The sequence below is a fragment of the Pavona decussata genome, unplaced genomic scaffold (assembly GCF_977016875.1).
Source record: "Pavona decussata unplaced genomic scaffold, jaPavDecu1.1 SCAFFOLD_59, whole genome shotgun sequence".
Taxonomy (NCBI): Eukaryota; Metazoa; Cnidaria; class Anthozoa; order Scleractinia; family Agariciidae; genus Pavona; species Pavona decussata.
Window position 1 is genome coordinate 2,636,340 of NW_028145481.1, and position 21,731 is coordinate 2,658,070.

The 21,731-nt window shown below is 39.7% G+C and overlaps 2 protein-coding genes across 7 annotated transcripts in view; one reads left to right on the forward strand and one right to left on the reverse strand.

Annotated features, from left to right (window-relative positions):
- The window catches only part of LOC146479438 (potassium voltage-gated channel protein Shal-like), a 34,631-nt gene extending 23,238 nt beyond the window's left edge, over positions 1 to 11,393 (forward strand). For 3 of the 5 annotated variants that reach the window (XM_085111085.1, XM_085111086.1, XM_085111087.1), the window contains 4 exons: positions 5,812 to 6,089; positions 9,088 to 9,999; positions 10,291 to 10,399; positions 10,498 to 11,393. In XM_085111085.1, the coding sequence (XP_084967211.1) occupies positions 5,845 to 6,089; positions 9,088 to 9,999; positions 10,291 to 10,399; positions 10,498 to 10,557 (1,326 nt within the window). In that variant the 5' untranslated portion in view covers positions 5,812 to 5,844 and the 3' untranslated portion in view covers positions 10,558 to 11,393. Of the gene's footprint in view, positions 1 to 3,284; positions 3,573 to 5,811; positions 6,090 to 9,087; positions 10,000 to 10,290; positions 10,400 to 10,497 lie in introns of those variants that run through there. The other 2 variants (XM_085111084.1, XM_085111083.1) reach the window with 2 other exon arrangements.
- An 885-nt stretch (positions 11,394 to 12,278) lies between these two features.
- Positions 12,279 to 20,256, reverse strand: LOC146479440 (uncharacterized). 2 transcript variants are annotated; one of them, XM_085111082.1, is made up of 3 exons: positions 15,483 to 20,256; positions 13,998 to 14,106; positions 12,279 to 12,985 (listed from the first exon to the last, which is right to left on the reverse strand). In XM_085111082.1, exons 1-3 carry the CDS (start codon positions 17,975 to 17,977, stop codon positions 12,983 to 12,985), a joined length of 2,607 nt encoding a protein of 868 aa, XP_084967208.1. In that variant the 5' UTR covers positions 17,978 to 20,256; the 3' UTR covers positions 12,279 to 12,982. The 2 variants fall into 2 exon arrangements, with proteins under 2 accessions (XP_084967208.1, XP_084967207.1); XM_085111081.1 differs by having other exon boundaries at positions 12,279 to 14,106.
- Positions 20,257 to 21,731: the final 1,475 nt, after the last annotated feature.

Here is a 21,731-nt window from a genome sequence, read left to right on the forward strand (position 1 = left end):
GGAGATAATTAAGCGACAACAATTCCAAATTAAAGGCTTTAAAAACTAAGATATTCATTTTCCACATAGTCATAAAGTGCGCCAAGTAATTTTGAATTGTAGGCACTCTCCTTGGTAAGAACAAAGAAGTACGCTAAAGTGGCAAGAAATTAGAGTTTCTCTGACTATCCTGAGATGCGCAGAACGTATGCGAAGTAGCAAAAGGAGGTGCTATCCTTAATTTGTGCCGTAATAATGTCTAACTGTTCAACCTCGCTGGACTAAAAACCATCACCAAAACGCAACTCAAACTCCTGCGAGACTTTCTGTTCGCAGATGACGCAGCTGTCGTAGCTCACGCAGCTGAGGAACTCCAGCAATTGATGAGACGCTTGAGTGAAGACTGCAAGCACTTCGGACTGATCATCAGTCTCAAGAAGACTCAAGTGATGGACCAAGGAGTCCCTGACCCACCTGTGATAACAATCTCCATGGTCCATGATTTTGTCTGCCTAGGATCCACAATCTCCGACAAACTGTCCCTCGACACAGAACCAAGAGACTATGAAGTAAGAGAGCGAATCTCTGTGCCCCATGATAATTATTTTCAATCTTTTTTTAGTTCGCGCCATGCTATTTTGGGAAATTATAATCCGCCATTGAGTTTAAAATTAAATGACGTCACTCTAACTGACCAATAAGATGTCGACATTAAAATAGCAAAGCAAACAAAAATAGATTAAAAAAAATTTTCATAGGAAGAGGGACATGACATGGGGGATTCGCTCTCTTACCTCATAGTCTCTTGACAGAACTCAACAGAAGGATTGGCAAGGCATCGACCACCATATCCATCCTGACAAAGAGAGTTTGGAAGAATGGAAAACTCACAGAAAATACCAAGATTCAAGTATACAGGGCCTGCGTGCTGAGCACACTTCTGTATGGAAGCGAGTCTTGGGCTCTACACGCACGGCATGAGCACAAACTCAACACCTTCCACCTGCGCAACCTCAGATGCATTTTGAACATCGCCTGGGAAGACAAGTTCCAAACACTGAGGTTCTTGAGAGAGCAAATCTGCCAAGCATGTACTCTCTATTGAAACAGCGACGCCTGCGATGGCTGGGGCATGTTTATAGAATGGAGGAGGCCAGAATCCCAAAGGACATTCTATATGGTGAACTTGCGGAAGGAAAGCGCCCCGTTTGCAGACCGCAACTGTGATTCAAAGACGTCTGTTAACACGACCTGAAATCCATGAACATCGATACAAACTCTTGGGAAACTCTTGCAAACACAGATCAGCCTGGAGGGTAGCGGTGATAGATGGCCTTGATACTTTTGAGGAAACACTCACATCCAACACAGAAGAGAAGAGAAGGAGAAGAAAGATGAAACAGCAAGAGGGACATAAAGACTCTACCTTCATCTGTCCCACCTGTGGAAAGGAGTGTCATTCAAGAATTGGCCTTTCCAGCCACAGCAGAAGATGCTTCCAGCGCGCAATTCCATAGTCTGACAAGACCGATGGATGCCAATAGTAACGTCTAATAAAAAGAAAGGTACTTACGTCTTGACGTACTAACAAAAGAAAGATATCAACTCGTGTTGTGAGGGTTGTCCAATACGCACCACTTGTTCGAGTCGTGAAAATAAATTGACTGAATAGATTGGATGCTTCCACGGTAAATGGCAAAAATTCGGAATTGGAATGCATTTTATTCTTCTCATCATTCGCAGCGTTATAGTCAAACTTCGGTTTCATCAGTTATGGGCTTCTAACTTTTGAAGTGCTGAATGTAGACATTAACACGAAAGATGTTGAGCAGCCAGATGTTAAAAATGCCAAATCTCAGGGTGCCGATGGTTTCTCTGCGGAGTTTGATAAATTTTTCTGGCCCGAACTGGGCGCTGAAATGGTTTCCAGTTTTAATCATGCCTTCCAATCAGGAACCCTCTCTATTAGTCAAAGACGAGGGATTATATCGTTAATTCCTAAGAAAAACAAAGATAAAAGTGTGCTTGTTAACTTAAGGCCGATCTCCCAGCTCAATGTAGACCATTTGTACAATCTTGACAGAACCGCTTGCGAAAGGGTTGGAGAAAGTACTGCCACAGTCATAAACCCTGATCAAACTGGTTACGTCAAAGGCCGCTTTATTGGTGAAAATGTTGGATTAATGCATGACATAATTTCTTTTTACTGAGCATACTAAAAACCCTGGTATTGCCATTTTTCTAGATTTTCGAAAAGATTTCGAGACAATAGTATGGAACTACCTGTCTGCTGCCTAACAAGTGTATAATTTTGGGCCTGACATGTTAAATTGGTTTCAAGTAATTTACCGCCAAGCAACCAGTTGCGTCCTACATAACGGACATGCATCCGACTTCTTTCTTCTCGAACGAGATGTTAGACTAGGGTGCCCCTTGTCGGGTCTCCTTTTCGTTCAGTTGGAATCGAGCTGTTTGCTAGGGCAGTTAAAAAGATACAGATATCAAAGGCATCAGAGTAGCCCAAAAAGAAATAAAAATCACACAATATGCAGACGACACCACAGTACTGGTGAGTGATTGCGACTCAATTCTAAGGCTACTGAAACCTTTAGAGGAATTCAAAGGAGTCAGCGGATTGCAAATTAACACCGAAAAAACCGAAGCCATGTGGTTAAGTGCCTGGAAAAACCGCACAGAAAAACCTTTCGGATTTAAATGGCCACATGATCCTGTTCTCGCCTTGGAGTCACTCCCCTTATGTTCAGAAATGCACCTTACCCGGATTTTGGGTACTTTATATAAGACAGACCTTTCTGTTGTTTCCATATGACTTCATGTTTGACAGAATTATTTGTGTTTTGGTAAGAATTTAGGGTAGGGGACACTTTGTGATGTCTATCATACATTTCATGCATCTCATTAGCGTGCATTTCTGGACATATCTCAGATTATGGAAAGTAAAATTCCGTAACACAGTTTCTTCAAAGGTACAATCTCTCGCACTTCCGTCTACTAAAATTGTATGTTCGACTTTACTAGGCAAATCCTATTTGATTCCAGCCGGTGAGAGTAAAATTTCAATTACGGCTTCACCGCAAAAAACATCCAAAACGTCCATATGCTCCCCTTCCGAATCTTGCAAGAACCAAAGCTTAAATAATAATAATAATAATAATAATAATAATAATAATAATAATAATAATAATAATAATAATAATAATAATAATAATAATAATAATAATATAGTATTGAATGACGTAAAGTGAGTCTCGAATTAGGAAAATACCCCCTCTCAGATCAATCCAGCTTCAATGAACCGATTTCTTTAGACCTTCTTAGGTTATTATTAAACGCAGAGATAAACTCAAAAGGCGGCTGGAAACACTTCAACAGCTGTCTCAAAAGAGTCTGAATTTATTCGTCAATAAGCATTCGTACAATTTTGCATATACGTGTACGACTGAACACGCCTAACGCAAGCCAGCGGAAGTCTTGGTCAAAACCTTACAACGTTTCAGAATACTCAATGCGTTTTTAACCCATGCACAAAGTACAGCAACCCAAAGGAACGCGAAAAAACAAAATTATTTGACGTGAGTTTTTTATTCATGCTATTTACTAGAAAATTATGTTTATATTTAAGCCATTAAAATGCAGTGAAACCACCTGATAGTCAATTGACTTTAAAGGCGAAACCAGCTTGAAATGACCTTAAAACAAATTACCCAAGTTGAGCTATAGAAAATGTATAACGAATTAACCGATGTTTGTGTTTAACTTAGACTGTAGGAATTAACCGTGCCTATAATAAGCGATGCAAATTAAAACACTCTAAAGAGAAGATCGATATTGTCGTTGCATGCTGTGAAAGCTTGTCATGGCATCGCAACACCAGAAATGAATAATAAAATCATCGTCTGTTTTGACTTGGAATTTTTCTTCAAATGAGAATAATATTTCAATCTATTAAAAATTGCATCTTCAAATTAAATATAAACCATACCACGAATGAGAGTTACAGCCCTTTAATTAAACCCTATAGGATAAATATTGTGCATAATCAGGATGTGGTTTTCAAACTTGCTTCTATAATTAAACCAAACATTCAAACCCGCTAGTAACATGTCGTATATGAGAACAAGGAAGTCAGCTTCTTCGATAAATTTTATCAAAGGATAAAGAAAAATAAGGAACAACTTTGCCGTAAACTGTTTGGTGGAGTTACATAAAAAATGGCCGCAAACTTTGGGCGGAAGCTGAACATACCGAATGTGGAATAATTTGAACAAACAACCTTCCCTCCATAAATATAACCACCTGTACATATTTCGAGCTTTGTTTGTTTATGGTAGCTTAATAAAGATATATTTCCATCTTAGCTAGATACCACACGTACTGGTTTGGCTTTTAAATTATAGTTAGCTATGTCAATACATCAACCATGATTTAATTTTACACTTTCATTTCTGCCATTTGTTGAGTTCTCTAAGGCGTAAATTGTGGTGGTTGCGCTAAGTTCGACGAAAGCTCGTATACTCGGCTTTCGCCAAGATGGCGCTTGCCCGCCAAAACCATGAAAAAAAAAAGTGTGAACCGGAATTCAGTTTTTAGCCTCAACAAAAACAAACTATTTAATAAGAGCTACTTGCGGTTAGTTAGCTGTAATAATGTCATATGCCTGGCTCGTAGCTAGTAGGCAAAACAATGTTTGGCAACTGGAACACGCAATGTTCAAAGTCAATAAATACGAAACTAATGTTTTAAAGATTAATTTTCATAATTTTTAAATGTTTTTCGGCACATGATGATTTTCTTATTGTTGTTCAAAGGAAAATATCTGCATGATGCATGTTAATATTTTTGTCATATTTACTGAATCACAAATGACTGTTTTCAATGGCATTTTTCCAGTCGGTTTCGCAAAAACGTTACTGACAGGTTGAAAAAAAATGCTTTAAGAAATTGGTTTTATAACTAAAATAATTGGGCATGTTTATTGTTAATGTGTTCCATGTACTTAGCCCAACCATAGCTCGGATTACGTTCTTGAAACGGTAAACAAGCATCAAAGAACTATAAACACTGTAACCTTGGGTGAGTGCGAGCACCTGTCATAGAGAGGGTTTTCAGTGAAACCTGTGGTAGCTTCCTGTTGAACATGAATGACATGGCGGGAAAATTTGCCTGACGAGGCATGTTAGCGCATTGGTTCACTTCTTTTCCCTTTATTTTTCTCTTTTCTAGCTTTTCTGTTATGAATCGTCACTGCGCACTCAAAATGTAAACCTGGAATGACAGGAGTTCACAAATGCTAATGTTATTTTGGCTTAGCTTCTAATATTAAATAGTTTTTTGGGTTACAGAACCCCGTTGAGCGAGCGCCCGTCTTTGAGTTCAATTTTAACGAAAAGTTTACCCAACGTTAAATTTCTTGTATCAGAATGTAAAAGTAAGCGAGTTCGCCCAGAAAAAAACTGCAGGAGGTTGTAAAAGAGTTATTGCAGCTTGCGTAGATGTGTTTGCGGCGCTGCAACAACACAAATTCGAAGTGAAAAGGTTTGTTTTTAATTCGAGAGCTAGCTAGCGCATTTAGCGGGCCAAGAGCTGAATAATTGATACCCACTGTAAACTATGGCGATTCGACTAGAAATTAACGATAACTGCGGCTCACCTACATGAGCCCACGTCAGTGTTCTCATGTAAATGAGAACAAGAAACAAACCTTGAACTGTATATCTTGGGTGCATCCTGCGGCGAGCAAAGTCAATTTTAATTGGTCCTTAACAACAACCTTTACATTTAAAAAACGAACTCTATATCTATTTACTTCAGGTAACACAGCCGGCCTATACTGCCGCCTGAGACATGAGAAGGGATGAGGAGCCAGGTTCCATTTGGTCTTTGGACAGCGCACAGCTTCAGAGGCCACGCAAGCGAATACTGTTAAAGGTTGGTGGCAGGTTGTTCGAGACGTGGGAAGACAACCTTGAAAACCACCCTGACACACTGCTTGGCAGTCCCGAGAAGGAATTATTTTACGACCACGTTACAAAGACGTATGTTTTTGACAGAGATCCTCAGATGTTCAGGCACATATTAAACTACTACAGGTATTTCTAGCATTAATATCTTTTTATTCCGTTTCAGAAAATATTTACATTTAACATTCGATGACATGATCAATTTACTTGTAACGGTGTCCACTTCTATATACTCGCCGAATATCTCACACATCATAAAATTACCCCGAGAAATTATTTAATTCAGTACCCCTAAACTGCCGCGTATTTTCAGTGAACTTTCAACTAAATTTATTTGTTTCAGATTTGAATACTTTATTGCTGGTAACTCTGTTAATTTCAATACGCCAATACCTGACCAAGTGTAAGAATACATGGTTTTTGAAAGTGAAATTCGCTGCATGTACATGGTTTTATCGCTTCGTGCTGAACTTTAGTCAGTAAACAATTTTATTTCAGAAAAAGGCTTGTATTTAGATTTGAAAAATGTATAGGATAAAGTTTGACAGCGACGTGATATAAAAAACTCAAAAAACTATTATAAATAGGCTAAGGTGCAACTCTTTGTAATTGACACTAGAAAACCACAAACCGATTAGCTAATCAGTTATAAGAGAGATTAAGAATAGTGTTTGCGCAGGTTTACGGCAAACGACATTCGTGAGATTCGCATTCAAGTGCACAGATGAGAATAATACAAAATAATTCTGGCCTTTGATGGTAATCCAAAACTACTCAATTTTACTGAGAAACTGAAAACAGCGAGCTGCAAATATAGAGTAAACATGGTCACGTGGTCATTTCTACCGTTTGCCTTATTTGTAATTCTATATTTCTAATACCTTACTCACTGCCGTACTTTTTGTGGTTGCTTTAACTCCCTTGGATAATTTTCATTAGCCATAATATGGGATTTTTGTCAAGTACTAAAATCTTTCACTGTTATAATATAACCTGAGCGCGGTCGATTTCTGGTATTCATAATCCCATATTGTGTGTTTTAGCGGAAAGAGGAACAAGCGCGAAGCCGTTCGTTCATGCAATTTGAACGCCTCTTTTTCCAAAAGACACTGGACGACACAACAATTAGGGAAAACAGAATTGAAATCCTCTCTAGTTCTCAGCGGCGGAATTATCCATAAAAACGTGACTGACGAGATGAGGAAGTGCCTTATTTATTAAACGTTTCACCAAGAGAGTGAAATGGCACAATTTTTAAAAGTTATGTAAACATTACACGCAGCACTTGAAGCGATACGATCTACCCGGCTGGTGCAAATAAAATTGTTCCACTTTCAATGTATCATAGCGACGCACCGGCGCGACTCCTGCATAAAAATCCCGCCAAAATCATAATTTCGCAAAATAAAACGCGTATCTGATAAGATTTCGTATTGGCACAAAAGGTATCCCATATATGAGGTGAAATGGGGAAGGATAGGTAAATTGATTTGTATCGCTCAAAACCACAAATACAGAAATAAAGAAAAATTTTTTAAGCTTCTGTCTCGAACGATTTTTCAATCACACGTAAGAAATTATAATTTTAAAGCCAGCGAGAGTCAAAACTTTTCTATAAAAGTTCGAATCGCTTCTCGAAGCACCTGCGATGCCGCTTTGATAATGATTGATTCGTTACGAGAGACATCCATTGTTAACCTCGAATTGAGGTTACATTTTAAAAATAGAAGCAAAAACATTTGAAAATTACAACTGTTTTTATTTCCTAGTTAAATAAACTCTTACTTCACGCAATGTTTGTTTATATTTGGGACTGCGAAATAACTTAGTTTAGCTGAGTCATACTGAAAAGTTCGATTCCTGAGGTGACTTGAAGCTAAAACAAATGAAGTCTCTTGCTATGCTAACATGTATCCTTCTAGTGTAAAAAACCAGCGATTAATTTGAGTGATTTTGCTATTTTTGTTTACAATTGAAAGCGCCATATCAAGTGCGTTTGATAACAACATGCGGTGTGGATTTTGTTACGGACAAAGACTAGCGGCATTTGAAAGCGACTGGACAAAAGTACCACAAAATGAGTCATAATATTTGACCTGTCACAGTTAGTGTACATTACCGGACCACCGAAAAGGGATTATTATCCGGAAAACGGATTATCATAGCCGCTTTGCTTTCCCTCTAATATTATTTTTTCAGTTAAGCCATTTGAATTTACGTTTTGGATGACCATCACTGAGAAAAAATAAATCGCGTGAAACGAAACTATACCGTGAGTGCGTGAGTGAAAACTCTTTAATGTCACTTCCCTTTCCACTTCTGGTTTGCCAAAACGTTCATGTGGCAGAAACCATAATCCTGCATGCTGTAATTTTTAAAAAAATGAAAAAAATAAAATGTATGATCGATCATCGTATCAATAGAAATCCAATTAACCAATCAAAATCGGAGTAAAAACTGGTAACCGATGCCAAGCGCGGGGAATGTGAAACCTTCGCTAAGCGCGGCAGTGACAAGCGCTGGAAAACGTGTAACCGCCAACCTCAGGCAACCTGTGCCAAGCGCGGAAAAATGTGGAACTGATGTCAATCAGGCGGGGGAAAACATGTAACCGTTGCAAAGCTAAAAAAACATGTACGCCACCACGAGGGAAAAATATGACCGATGCCAACCGCGGGAAAATCTGAAACCGCTGTCAAAAGCAATTTTTCTAAGTAGTTGTAATGTAAACAAATGAACGCTACAAATGCTAAATCAAGACAAACTTAGGTCGCTTTTCATTTGTAGAAATAAATTAACAAACAGGTCACTTTGTAATGGAATGCACTGATATTATGGACGATGAGAAGTCCAAAGACTACTGCAAAGCTGACACAACGTAATATATTTTAAAACAATATTTCGGCTGGCCAAACCAGCCTTCTTCAGGTTTAGATGATATTAAATTATATAAACGAAATTAATATACTATATTATGCTTATTATATTATTATATTATGCAATATTATATTATTATATTGGCTGATTAGATCTCCTGTGAGATCCAACGTACAAGCAAGCAGGATCTTCGTTCACGGCTTTTGCAGTTTTTAAAGTTTTCACTGATATTATGAACTTTCTTTCACAGACTTGGAAGGCTACATTTTTCCAGTGAGTACTGTGCAGACGATTTTCGCGACGAGCTCTCATTCTTTCGCATCTCTATCAACGCTGTGTCTAATTGCTGCTGGGACGTCTACAGACAACCAAGAAAAATACGAATGGACAAAATTTTTAAGTTGGAGGATCCACACGAAAAGCTAAGGGCAGAGTCAAGATGTATACTCAAGAGCGAAATCTGGAATATTTGTGAAAACCCAAGCGAAAGTTCTCTAGGAAGGGCGTGGTATTATTTCTCAGGGATTATGATCGCATTAAGTATTGTTTGCACCGTTGCCGAGACAATGCCTCCCCCATGTGATGAAAAATATTTATGTCGGAATCACACATGTGGCAGAAACGATTGGAATCGCTCACTTAAATACGGAGAAAAGGATTCCTGTAAAGAAATCAATGATTACTTGAGCGAAAGAGAACTCGTGTATTTTGTACTGGAAAGCATTTGTGTTGGAGTGTTCACTTTTGAATATATAACGCGATTTATTACCGCACCCAAACGTTGTCACTTTGTCAGAGAGTTCATGAGCGTTATCGACCTTCTGTCAATATTGCCTTACTATGCTGGGCTCGTGTTAAGATACATGCTTCAAACTTCATTGGATAGTCTCAGTGCCTTAGTCTTGCTGAGAGTACTACGCGTTTTTCGTGTTCTGAAGTTTACTAGGCATTCTAGTCGGTTAAGAAGTCTGCTGTTTGCTATAAGACGTTCTGCTTCAGAGCTGGGGTTCATCGTGTTTAGTTTCTCCCTCGGAGTGGTATTATTCTCAAGTGTTCTGTTCTACGCTGAGAAACACAGCTATCTCAAGCCAAACAGTACCAACCCATTTAACAGCATTCCAGCCTCGATGTGGTACTCTGTCGTCACCATGACAACAACTGGGTATGTCTGAAGAAACGTTTACTGTTTAATTGATTGATTGATTGATTGATTGATTGATTGATTGATTGATTGAATTGACTGGCTGGCTGGCTGGTTGGCTGGCCAACTGACTGACTGACTGACTGACTGGCTAACCGACTGACTGACTGACTGACTGACTGAATTATTGACTCCGGAGGGGCCTACTGATTGATTGATTGATTGATTGGTTGATTGGTTGGTTGGTTGGTTAATTGGTTGACGGATTCAGTGATTGACTGCGCTAACCGATCAATGTATTATGACACTTAGATATGGAGATATGGTGCCACACACAATCATTGGCAAACTTGTGGGCAGTGTTGGTTGCATTGTCGGCGTGTTAATGATCGCCTTACCTGTTCCCATCATACAGAAAAAGGTAAGATAAAAATTATCAATTATCGAGTAAATGCTCAAAACACGCTTTATACCAATGGGACATAATCAGTAATGAAAACTTATGTTTAAATTCCACAGGCAAATCTACAGCTCGGACTCTTGGACGAGGTGGACGAGGCCATGGAAGCAGAGCTCTGACCAGAAGTGACCAACTTATCGTTGTTGATCACGTGTTTAGTATTCGTGATCACGTGGTAAACACGTATTTCCTCCCAAATCTATCCTCCACGAAGAGACACTAATCCCTTCATCTATCTTGTTTCCTCTTCAAGGGACTAAAATCTGCAGGTTCAGATCTCGACGTCTTAGAATGTGTTTACATGTGAAAACTCGCACCGGTGCAACTTCCATACCGGTACGACATTGTAATTTCATACTGTATTTACAAGAAGGGATGAGAGTTAATCCGCGTTTAAGTGGAAGGACACTTCATGCCGCCGACATGATTGTGACGCCATCTTGGATTGGATGTCGCTGGATTTGGACCTGTACGCTACCTGTTCCAGACTCCATCGTACCGCGTCAGTTACATGACATCGGAATCAGTTTTCGTACCGGAATGAAATCTCGCGCCGGTACAATAACCGGGATGAACTTGCACCGGTAGGACTCGTTCAAGTATGAGATTTTTGTGCTGTTATCACGTAAACGAATACAGGGCTACAAGACTGGGAACAGCCGAAATGAAAGTCGCGCCGGCATATTGTAAAAACCCGCTATTTAGGAAAATTGTATGGGAGACTCGGTACCGCTAGGCTATCTGGGATCGAAAGGATACTGAGACTTAATTGCATCTGATGATGCTAGCGAATTGTGCTGACTTAACATTAGGTCATGACTTATGTATAATGTTATTTGTAGATGAAAGACATGAGAAAAATTTAATTCAGTTTTGAGTTCAACTTCGTACATGATTATTCTATGAATAAAAATAAAATGATGACTTATAGACATTTTCTCAGTAATGAACTGTAACGCGTATGAAGCTTAGAGTCCAAAAGAGCCATTTTTTAGCTCATAAAAAACCTTCCAAGTTCAAAGCTTGACATTCAGACATTTCCACTGAACAAACACCATCAAAGGAAAGTACTCCTTAACAGTTTTAATTTCACGCTTAGGATTTTATCCAGAGACTACAAGCTTAGGACAACATTCCAAGATCTAAGGCATGTTTCTAGGACTGTAAGGGGTCAAAATTCCATGCCACCACCGTTTGTAGCTATACTTCAGATACTTCACTTCAGTTGCTGTGCAACGCAAACAGTAATGTCAAGCCCTGACCAAAAGGAATCGCAAGTTATTGCAAGCGGGAAACTTTGCATCGGTATTGGCATTTCCCAACTCAAGATGACTTGTGTTTCCGTTTGCTATGGCTTTACTTATATTTCGGCATTCTCTCCTGCCTCACTGTCCGCGCGAAGCCTGAAGCGAAGACTCCATGACAGCGCGAAGCCTGGAATTTGAGACAGAAAGGGAACGAGTTATTCAGTGATGGTTGTTACGACTGTCGGTTGTTACTAGAATGGATACTCCAAACCAAGGTTGGACACCTTATGATGTTTACACGACAGAAATCTTATTCAAACGGTAAAAGAAGTTTAAAAAAATCAAATTAGTGTACGCCTCGAACCAGGGTAATTTGCTTCGTACACGGCATATCTGTATCCACTAGACCAAAGAGGGCTTGCTGACTTAACTTATTTCAGAGAGTTAGCCATGACAAGAAATAACAGCTAACCGTTTATAAAACAGTGCCTAGGCCTCAATAGTGTAGATGAGTGCTAAGATGTTCCCTGTCCGAACGGAGCTCTATTCTCTCAGTTCGTAGGCTAAAAAACGGACTTCTGTTGTTGTCTACGTCAGGGATAGCACGAATACTACATTTGCGTAAATACAATTGTGTAAACAACATTGTTGTGGAGTATCCATTCAAGGAACAACCATTCAATGACGTCACCGCGCCAACTAGGAACCCAAGCCTAAACGACCAGAACCGCCTGGGGACTAGGCCGACTGCGAGAGACCATCAATAATGAAGATAAAACTTTCGCAAGTTTGGGAGAGATTTAAACTGTTGCGCTACCTAAACACAGTTCGATGCAAGTTACTTTAGGTTTGTTTAAACTTTAGAGCAATAATTCTTGAGAGCAAAAATAACTGGAAGTGTATTTTTTTAATGTTTATTTTGATAGCAATGAGGTCATTAGAAAGTTTATATACATTAATCAGCTTGATTTCTTTTGAAAGTATTTAGGAAACTTCATCAACGAGAATGAAATGGGCATTCACACCGATAACAACAAAAGGTTTTATCGGCAGTTACAATTCAGGGATTCGTCTGCGTTGAAACGAAAGCCTGCTGGAAAGTAGGTCTTTGAAAAAAATGGAGAATTCAGTCCATCCTGTTTGCGTTCTCCTTCACTTTACACAGAAGACATTTCTAAGGTCAAACGTCACGGTCGAGTCTTTCAGTTAAACGATAACTTTCCTTTTTCACATTGGATCTGTGACACTTCTTAAGGTTGATGCAGCCATGTTGACGTCACTCCATTGATGGATGGCTTTACTAAAATAATGCAGTGAATAAAAAAAAATACAACTCATTGTACGCAGCGCGTAACTCGCTGTTTTCGTATCTTATCAGATGATTTGAAAATTAATGTGAGAATACTATTAACCTTATTCCAAAATGGCTTCCGTTTTATTATTCTTTTATTTGCATTCAAATTAGCCCTTGTTGTCTCGTTCAAGATAAAATATTCTATTGAATTTTTGAGCTTACAAAAACGAGGTAAGAAAGGCTTATTTGATACGAACAGAAGAATATTAAAATGGTAGTCATTTTGGAATAAGGTCTATACTGAATGTGCCTAGGTTATCACTATGGCCAAACATACAAACATACAAAAAAGTCTTTTACAGATAAGGTTTATTACTTTATGATTTACAAAAATGTTTCAAGTTTTTTTAAAGTGAAGTTCGTCACGAAATTCAAACTGAGTGAACACCGGCCGCACAGTGTCGCTCAGTCTTCACATATTTCACTTTAAAAAGCTCGAAGGTTTTTCATTAAATCATAAAATGATTTAGTAAACTCACAGACTCAACCACACGGGATGTCTCAACCTCGTTACCAAGAGGAAGAGAGAGGGCCCTGGGAACGTGGTTGGAGATGTTTTTTTTAAATAGCCGATGATGTAATAAGAAACAATTTCATCAACGGTCACGTGAAAAATTATTTTAAGCCAAAATAAAAGTCTAAGACTGTTACTTATAAAGCCAAAATTGATCAACTAAAACTAACGTAAGTAGTATATCTCATTCGCTCCTGATTAACCCCATTAGAAAGTTTGTCTTGAATGTAATTAAAAGTTTAGTAATCTTGTTGCAAGGCACGTTTTCAGCACCGTTTTGCTACAAGTTGCTAACACAAGGATCACTAAATGACATTTAAAGCTTCAAATGGCGTTAGGAATTTCGTGGTATTACAAAAGGCTAAAAATCATCTCTTTCCTTCTACTGTCTGAGAAGCAAAGTAAACAAATTTAATTGTGTGGCAGTAGTCAAGAGTTACTTACCCTGATCTGCAATACTGGTACAGGCAACGCTATGAACAGCACACCAAACAAACAACAAGCACTGCCTACAAGCCGGCCTGCTAACGTCACTGGAATGATGTCACCATACCTTGAACAGGAGAGAAAAGTTAATGAGCGATCCTGATCACTGTATAGATAACAGACTCATGCAAGGCTATAACTAACCGCTCTATATACAGGCAAAGGACTCACTATGCGTCCGTTTTTTCCGGTGTGTATAGCGTATTTCAGGACGCACTTAGCCAACACTGAGTTCTCATACGCCATCTTGTATACGTCTTAATACAGATGACCTAAAGTTCCAGACACACAGTTCAACATTGCGGACAATTAAACTGAAGCTTCCATACATTCCTGAATGTTTTCATCATTCTACTCATGAGTTCACGCTGTCTAGATGATGTTGTTTGCAGCCATTTTTCAGGGGTTGGCAATTGAAAAATGAGGTCCGTCGTGCCCTTTACACTGATTCAATGAAATGTTGTCCATAGTATTGTACCATGTGTCTTGACCTAAGGAGACGCATATTTGAACACACTGCAAGAATATCGAGCCCACGTCAGGAATTACGCCCGTACCATCAGTCCATATAGTGATCGGGGAGGGCGGAGACTCGTAAAGGGCTAGTGAGGGTCATTTACTAGGCTCATTTGTGATATAGGCCATGGATATTACGAGGATCAATGGAGTGACTTTGACGTGTGGTTTGATATCGTGATAAAAGTGATAAATGTTAGTATACAATTTAGTAATTACTGGTTTGAGTTTAAGGTGTACCATATATTCTCTTTCTCGATCCATGCCAAATTTCTTTTATGTTAGAGTGCTTAGGGTTCCTCCATAAGCTTGCGTTTGCTAGCCTTGGAAAGGAAATTTGGGTCGCCGAGAACCTGAAAGAAAACTCTTTGACCTCAGAACACGACTCCCGGTTAGTTCACTATCACTCTAGCCAGCTGAACTACGAGGTGGGCTGGTTAGAAAGTCCGCACGGCCTGCATCCAGCTGGCCTCGTGACTCAGTCGATTCGAGTGATGATCAGTCTAAGGGCGCTTCCCATTTATCAAAACTGGCCGGCCACATCGGTCAGTTTGTAAACGGAATGTACCAATTTGAAGTAAGGATAACTTTTATCCTAGTCCTTCGAATTTCTTCAAAATAGCACGTACCATTTTCGGAGTGATTATTTTTCGAGATTTTGCAGCATCATCCCCTCAAAATGACGCATTAGACTTACGGTCAGTTCTCGGAAAACGACGAAAACCACTCCAAGGTCAATGTGTTCAAACCCCACCGAGGTCAAACAGTCAGTTTCTTTGCTCTCGGTGACGTAAATTCCCTTTACAAAACTAGCAAGCTTGATGGAATTCCACAGACAGCTGGTAGTCATCAGCGAGTTTAATACTCTGCCATACGCTAAAACGTAACCTCTCTATTACAAGCTAAAATCAGATAAGTCATACTTACCCAGCGGTAGTTGATGTAATCACCGCATACCACATGGCCTCCGGGATGCTGGAGAACTGCGTGTCATCGGACAATTCCGCGAAGTAAATAATGCTAGAGAATAAAATGACCATTACCAGGTAGACAAAGCTAATCAGTCCCAGCTCTGTGGCTGAGTCTTTTACGCTCTGGGTCAGCTTCTTTAACCGCTTGGAATGGCGTAACAGCTTGAACACACGAAGTATCCTTAACACACGTAACACAACAAGAGCGTCCATTCCCAAGCTTGTACCGACAGCCAAATACTCTAGTAACAAGTCGATGTAGTATGGCAGTATAGAGAGCACATCGATGATGCTCATATAATTAATGATAAACTTCAGTCGGCTGGGACAAACGATGAGACGCATGACGTACTCGGACGTGAAAAATCCCACGCACACTGTGTCCAGGTAAAAGTATGTCTTCTCGTTTTCTTCCTGGCAGATTAGACGTGAGCTCTCACACGTAATTGTTTCTGTTGTGTTCGCCACTACACTTACAGAGATTACAAAGACACTGATGAGGTAGAACATCTTGGCGATGAAGGAGTACGATGGTTCCTGCATGGTGACCCAAACCTTTTCTCTTAAAGTAGCATCTGGTGCCAGAATGTGCATTGCTTTGGCCGCTTCTTTCTCAGCCGCCTCTTTTTCTTCACGCCTTTTCGATAACTTTTCATACGCGGGCTCAAACGTCTCGTGCCAACAACAGTTGCATAGCATGGTGATGTCCAGGCCAAAGAAAGCAACTTCGTCCAAAAACGATTGGACGCATTCCTCGCCCGGGCAATGCAGTTGCCCAGAATGATAAAAGTTCCAAATGTAGCGGAAGAAATCCGGATCGCGGTCAAAGAAGAACTCGTTCCTAACTTCATCGTAAAAGAGACTTCTCCCTTTCCCTCCAAGCAAAGTATTTGGGTAAACTGAGAGGAAATAATCCCGTATTTGGAATCGCCTGCCACTTACATTCAGTGTCACAAGTTTGTCATCGTCGGGAAAATCAATAGTTTGTCGTTTCTTACGATGCGATCTCGAGTCTGAGCTACGCACGCTGTGTTTGGATAAGCTGAGCTTGGAGAGTAACCTAGACGGAGAGATCAACGAAAGGAAACTTCTCATAGTTGACCTTTCGCTTCTGTCGGATGGGTCTTCAAAACCAGATGAACCCATACTGTGTATACTGAAAGGCTGGTGTTGAAGTCTCGGTCTTTTGTAACCAAGGCAGGCTCTTTTTCTGCTTGTACGAAACGTTTTTGACGAAAGTGATTGAGGTAAAGATACTGCACTCCCTTCGAAAGACGAGGAATGACGAGCGGAGTCAGGATGTAGAAAAGTTGATGATGCGGTATTTACTTTTAAAGCGCTTTCTGCGCTAATATGTGACTTGCCAACTTTCGAGAAATCGTTTTCAGAATTGCTCGATCTTTGGCCAGTCTTCCAGTCAGATGGCAGAGTATGAGCTTTCTTGAGCCTTAAACTTGGTCTTGAGTGTTGCTTATAAACACCACCGTGTTTTCGAGGGAGACAGAACGATTGCTCATCGAGCCCCAGAAGCGAAGATTCGGTGGCTCCACTTGTAGACCTCGGAGGAAAGTCACTTTCATCGGTATTTTCCGAGCAACTGTGGAATTCGTAAGGCAAAAGGCGCTCATCTTTTCCATAAACATTGAGTTCAAAATTTTGGTTTGAAAATCCTCTTGACGAGCATTCAGAACTAGGAGTCGATAAAGCTGTGTAGCTTGTGCCCAATAAACAACAAAGTTGTCTTGGACGTCGCCTACAACATGATGTGTTTTGGTGTAGATTCAGTGTGGAGACAGCAACAGGCAGTTTCAGTCTTGTCTCTTCACTGTCTTGGTCAGGCATTGATCGATCTGGAGCTCTGAGACAGGCTGCACAATCCCGTAATGAACCTGCATGAAAGTCGTGACTTACGAACGACCATTCGTGATACTCGTGACTTCCATTGTCAACTTCACTACACTGATTTTCGTGAATTTCGCCGTCTTGTGGCGTGTCACATGAATGATCGCCAGCGTATCCATTGAAAGGGCTACTGTTGAATATAACATCCGTGCTTGATGACGGCGTTGAAGGAAGTGACAGTGATAATGTTCTTGGAAATGCCGGCACTTGTCGTTGTTTGCCTAATGCCAGACTGGACGCAGTGTTCTTTCTAGGGACATTTAGCGGTGAAGGTGGGACAAGAAGTTCAATAGGACTTCCACTTCTTAGATTTTGTTCCGACTTGCTTGCCCTTCGTGAACAGGGAGACAACAAAACAGATGGAATTTCAAGAATGCTCTTGTTCAAGCGAAACTGTTTGTTTTCATCGACGCTTGGTTCTTCGCGTTCATTATCATCTAAACTGAACTTTATTTTCGGCGAAAAGAGTGTCTTTGTAGTCTCTTCGGGAATATCCTCCTTGGTTGAGTGATCTTTCAAGCAGATGTTTTCGCCGAGATGCTCAGTCATGGTGAGGAAAGGCTAAACTCACTACATGTGTGCGACGAATCCGTTATGGTTGAATGCAAGGAGAAAAGCATTTCGGAGATAAACTTCAATTAACCGCAGTCATCGATTTCAACAACAGAATTTGTTCACGCTAGTTCATGGCAACAATACCACAACTTAAAATAGCCGGTTTGTCGGTGAACGTGTTTACGAGGCAAGCTAATGTGGTCTATGGTTCCAAGAATGAAAAAAAAACTGGTTATCTCTGCTGCCACAAACTCCTAATCAAGCATCCGCATTGTAATTATTAGTATTCTTCACGGCGATTATTACTGTGGCATTTCGCGACAAATGAAGCGATTTACTTCAAGACAGCTGGCCAGAGGGAATCAAAACCAAACAGCGTAGACCGGCTATCCTTCCTTGTCGAAGTTTCGCTTGGTTCGGTTTGAAACTGCTGAGGGTGTCTCCTAGGCAGATTAAAACATGTATGTTATGTCGAGGCGAAAATTATTTCATGGTTATTGACATTTCGAGTATAAAATAGGTTACCTTATCTTGTTTTTAGCATCCCGCGTTGAAAACACTCTAATTTTGCTTGAAAATGTTGCCTCTTTATTAAATTACGAATTGCGACCTATTAAAAAAACATCAGTTATCGCGCCTTTGGAACTATAATGTTACAAAGAAACGTAAAATGGAAACTTTGACAAACAACTCAAAGTAATTTCGATTCACTACAGACAGCTTTAGAATCTTATAACAATCAAAATTACCATAAAAAAGAACCCGATGGGTCACCGAGCTACGAAATGAAAACAAGTTTCAATTCACAGGAACAATTCTAACTGAAAACATAAGATAGGAAATTACAAATAGGAAACGAACGGGCTTTAAAGTTTAATAAGCTTCATTTGAAATTTGGAACCAATGTATTTCTCACTGGGTTTGAAACTGACTAAAAAAGTTATTCTGAATAAAACATCATTTCGCTATTTACTTTTTTCTTTAACCTCACTGAATATTTCAAGTAATCTTAATTACAGCAGTTTAGAGCAAGCCCGGATTTTACTGCAATTTCTGTGTGAGTATGCTAATTAATTCATCAATTTTTCAAGTGGAACTAAAAACGAAATGAAAACAGTGGCCTTCGCTTTGCGCGTAAGCAGAGTAAGATTTATAAACTGATAACAGCCTTCTGGTTTAAAAAGAAGCCGAGAACACCAAAAAAAAAAGTAACCATTCAAAGTACTGGAAAAATTCGTCAAAGTTCCTGTTTATTTAAGACTTATCTCGGATGAAATATCTACTTAGTTTTGACGTTGCTTCACATGGGCAAAAAGATGTTTTGGAACAAAATTTAGTTTGAGTTTTCGTTTTCTTGCACGTCCTACACAAGTAAATCCTTTAAGAGCGCTGAAAATATTCCTTCTCTGATAATTTCTTCAAACTTCAATCAAGTTATAAACCAAAGCACGGGTAAAAGAATTTGGAACTCCTTTTAAATTCTCTGGCGCCACGGCAACTAAGCAGAAATAGTGTTTTCACACATTTACTCATGTCCACATTGCACATGCTTGTGAGTGCTCCTACTTTTTTGGTTGTCTACTTTTAGTTGTTTAGTTGAATATATATATTTTTTTGGTTTCATCACGATGCAATCTCGAACCCAGATTCCTCAGGCTCTTTGGCTAGCGGTTGGTCGCCAGGAGAGACTCTGGAGAATTCGAAAAATTTTTTTTATTGACTACCCCGTAATGGCTTGCATGTTTTACGGCAGACATCCTGCGGGTTAAAAATTCCAGTTCCACAGAGTCTCTCCTGGTGACCGATTGGGCCAGTCCTTCAAAATAATACATACCATTTTGACCAAGTACAGAATGTGCCTATCTATGCACAAATCCACGACGATCAGTCTGGTCTGCCAGTTGACAAATGGCCCCCTTACTAAGGAAATGAGTAGTGCCACAACAACTTTTTTTGTTGTTGGTCCTCTATTGTTACACAAAATTATGAATTAAGCTATTTATTACTGATAAAATAAGTTACTCTGAGCCTGAAAAAAGATGGGTAAACTAGTTTAGAATCGCCTTTCTTTAAAGATAAAGGAACTGGTGCAAATTAAAGATCTGCCATGGTCAGTAATCATAAGAAAAGTGAAGCCATGCTGATTCCGAGACCGAAATTTTTCAGCCCTTTCCAAGCACTAATAATAAACAACACACCCATCAACCTAGTTAACTCCACTATATATCTTGGTGTTTTTTTGCACAATCGAATTAGTTGGACAATAAAAATGTTGTCAAACGAACTCAACTTACTTAGATTACTAAACTTCATTCCAGCAGGAGACCTATAGAGACGTGCTACTCTAGAGTTATTCTAACTTCTGTCATTTATGGATACTTATCCGGGACAGCTGCAACAAGACTCTTGTTCAAGATCTAGAGAGAATACATGTTCGCACGGCACACAAGCGCCACTGGCGTACATCAAATACTGAGGTTCTGAATTCCAAAAAAAAAGTGAAGAGGGACCCGCTAGACTGGCATTACAGATATAAACACGCGCTCACAGTGAATAGATATCGATCAACCAAGTCTGTCATCCCCTCAACTCAACTTTTCAAAAACGAGACACTATGTACTCAATGAGGGGTGAAAATAAAATTGTACACCCGGGACCGCGAACTAAATTAATGAAAAAATCAATTCCCTTCAGAGGTAACTTTTGCTTTGGAACCGCTTAGATGATTCACTTACGAACAAAGATTTTGATAGTTTTAAAAAAGTCAGTCAAAAGACTCTTGAACAACGTGTCATTAAAAAAAAACTCAAGCCTTAGAGAGATGATAATTTATCTTTTACCGATGATGTTATTGATGTAAACTTTTAGCTTCATTGTGTATTTTCTTTTTTTCAGAGAAATTTTCATTCCAGGTAGCTTAGCTTAGCCCTCTATTTATGTCATATACTTTGTGGAATTTTTATTCTAGGTAGCTTAGTCTAGTCCACACTTGTACCTACACTCACCCCCTAGTCTAGTCCACACTTGAACCTACACGCCCCCCTAGTCTAGTTCACAATTGTAACTACACTCCCCCCTAGTCTAGTCCACACTTGTACCTACACTCACCCCCTAGTCTAGTCCACACTTGTACCTACACTCACCCCCTAGTCTAGTCCAAACGGGTCACGTGGTCGTTGATCGTGAAGGCAAAGAAAAGGGCAACGCAGGTGCAGGTGAAATATAGGTGCCACTTCTTCACTGGCACACAGCCGGATCTTGTATAACTGGCAGTAATCGAAGATTATAGGGTGCGTTCGACACCGTAAATTAAACAAATTTGGAAAAATCGTGCACCCTTTCATATTCGTATCAATTTTAATATTTGTTTTTGTCGTTATTTTAGTTATTTATTTTTTTATCTGGCCTTCCTGTATATTACTAGCATCTTGTAGCAGAATACTTGAAGTTTACTTTTCAAATTAATAACTGCGTGGTCGGAAATACGTTTTGTCCAATTTCTGTGTAATTGTTGACCAAATCGCCGGAAGAGTCAAAGACCTGATGGATCCTTTGAACTTGAGTTGTATGACACGGAGTCTGCTAATCACGGCTCCACCGATATCAGTGCTTGTCAGATAGGGCCGTAAGGCGGCGCGAGTTAAGGTTTCGGTAGCATTATCAAATCCTTTTTTATTTTGGGGGTCGCGATGGGCCGAGAGATAAGACTTCGGGCCACGAGTTATTGTTCTCGGTCTCGTTTTTTGTA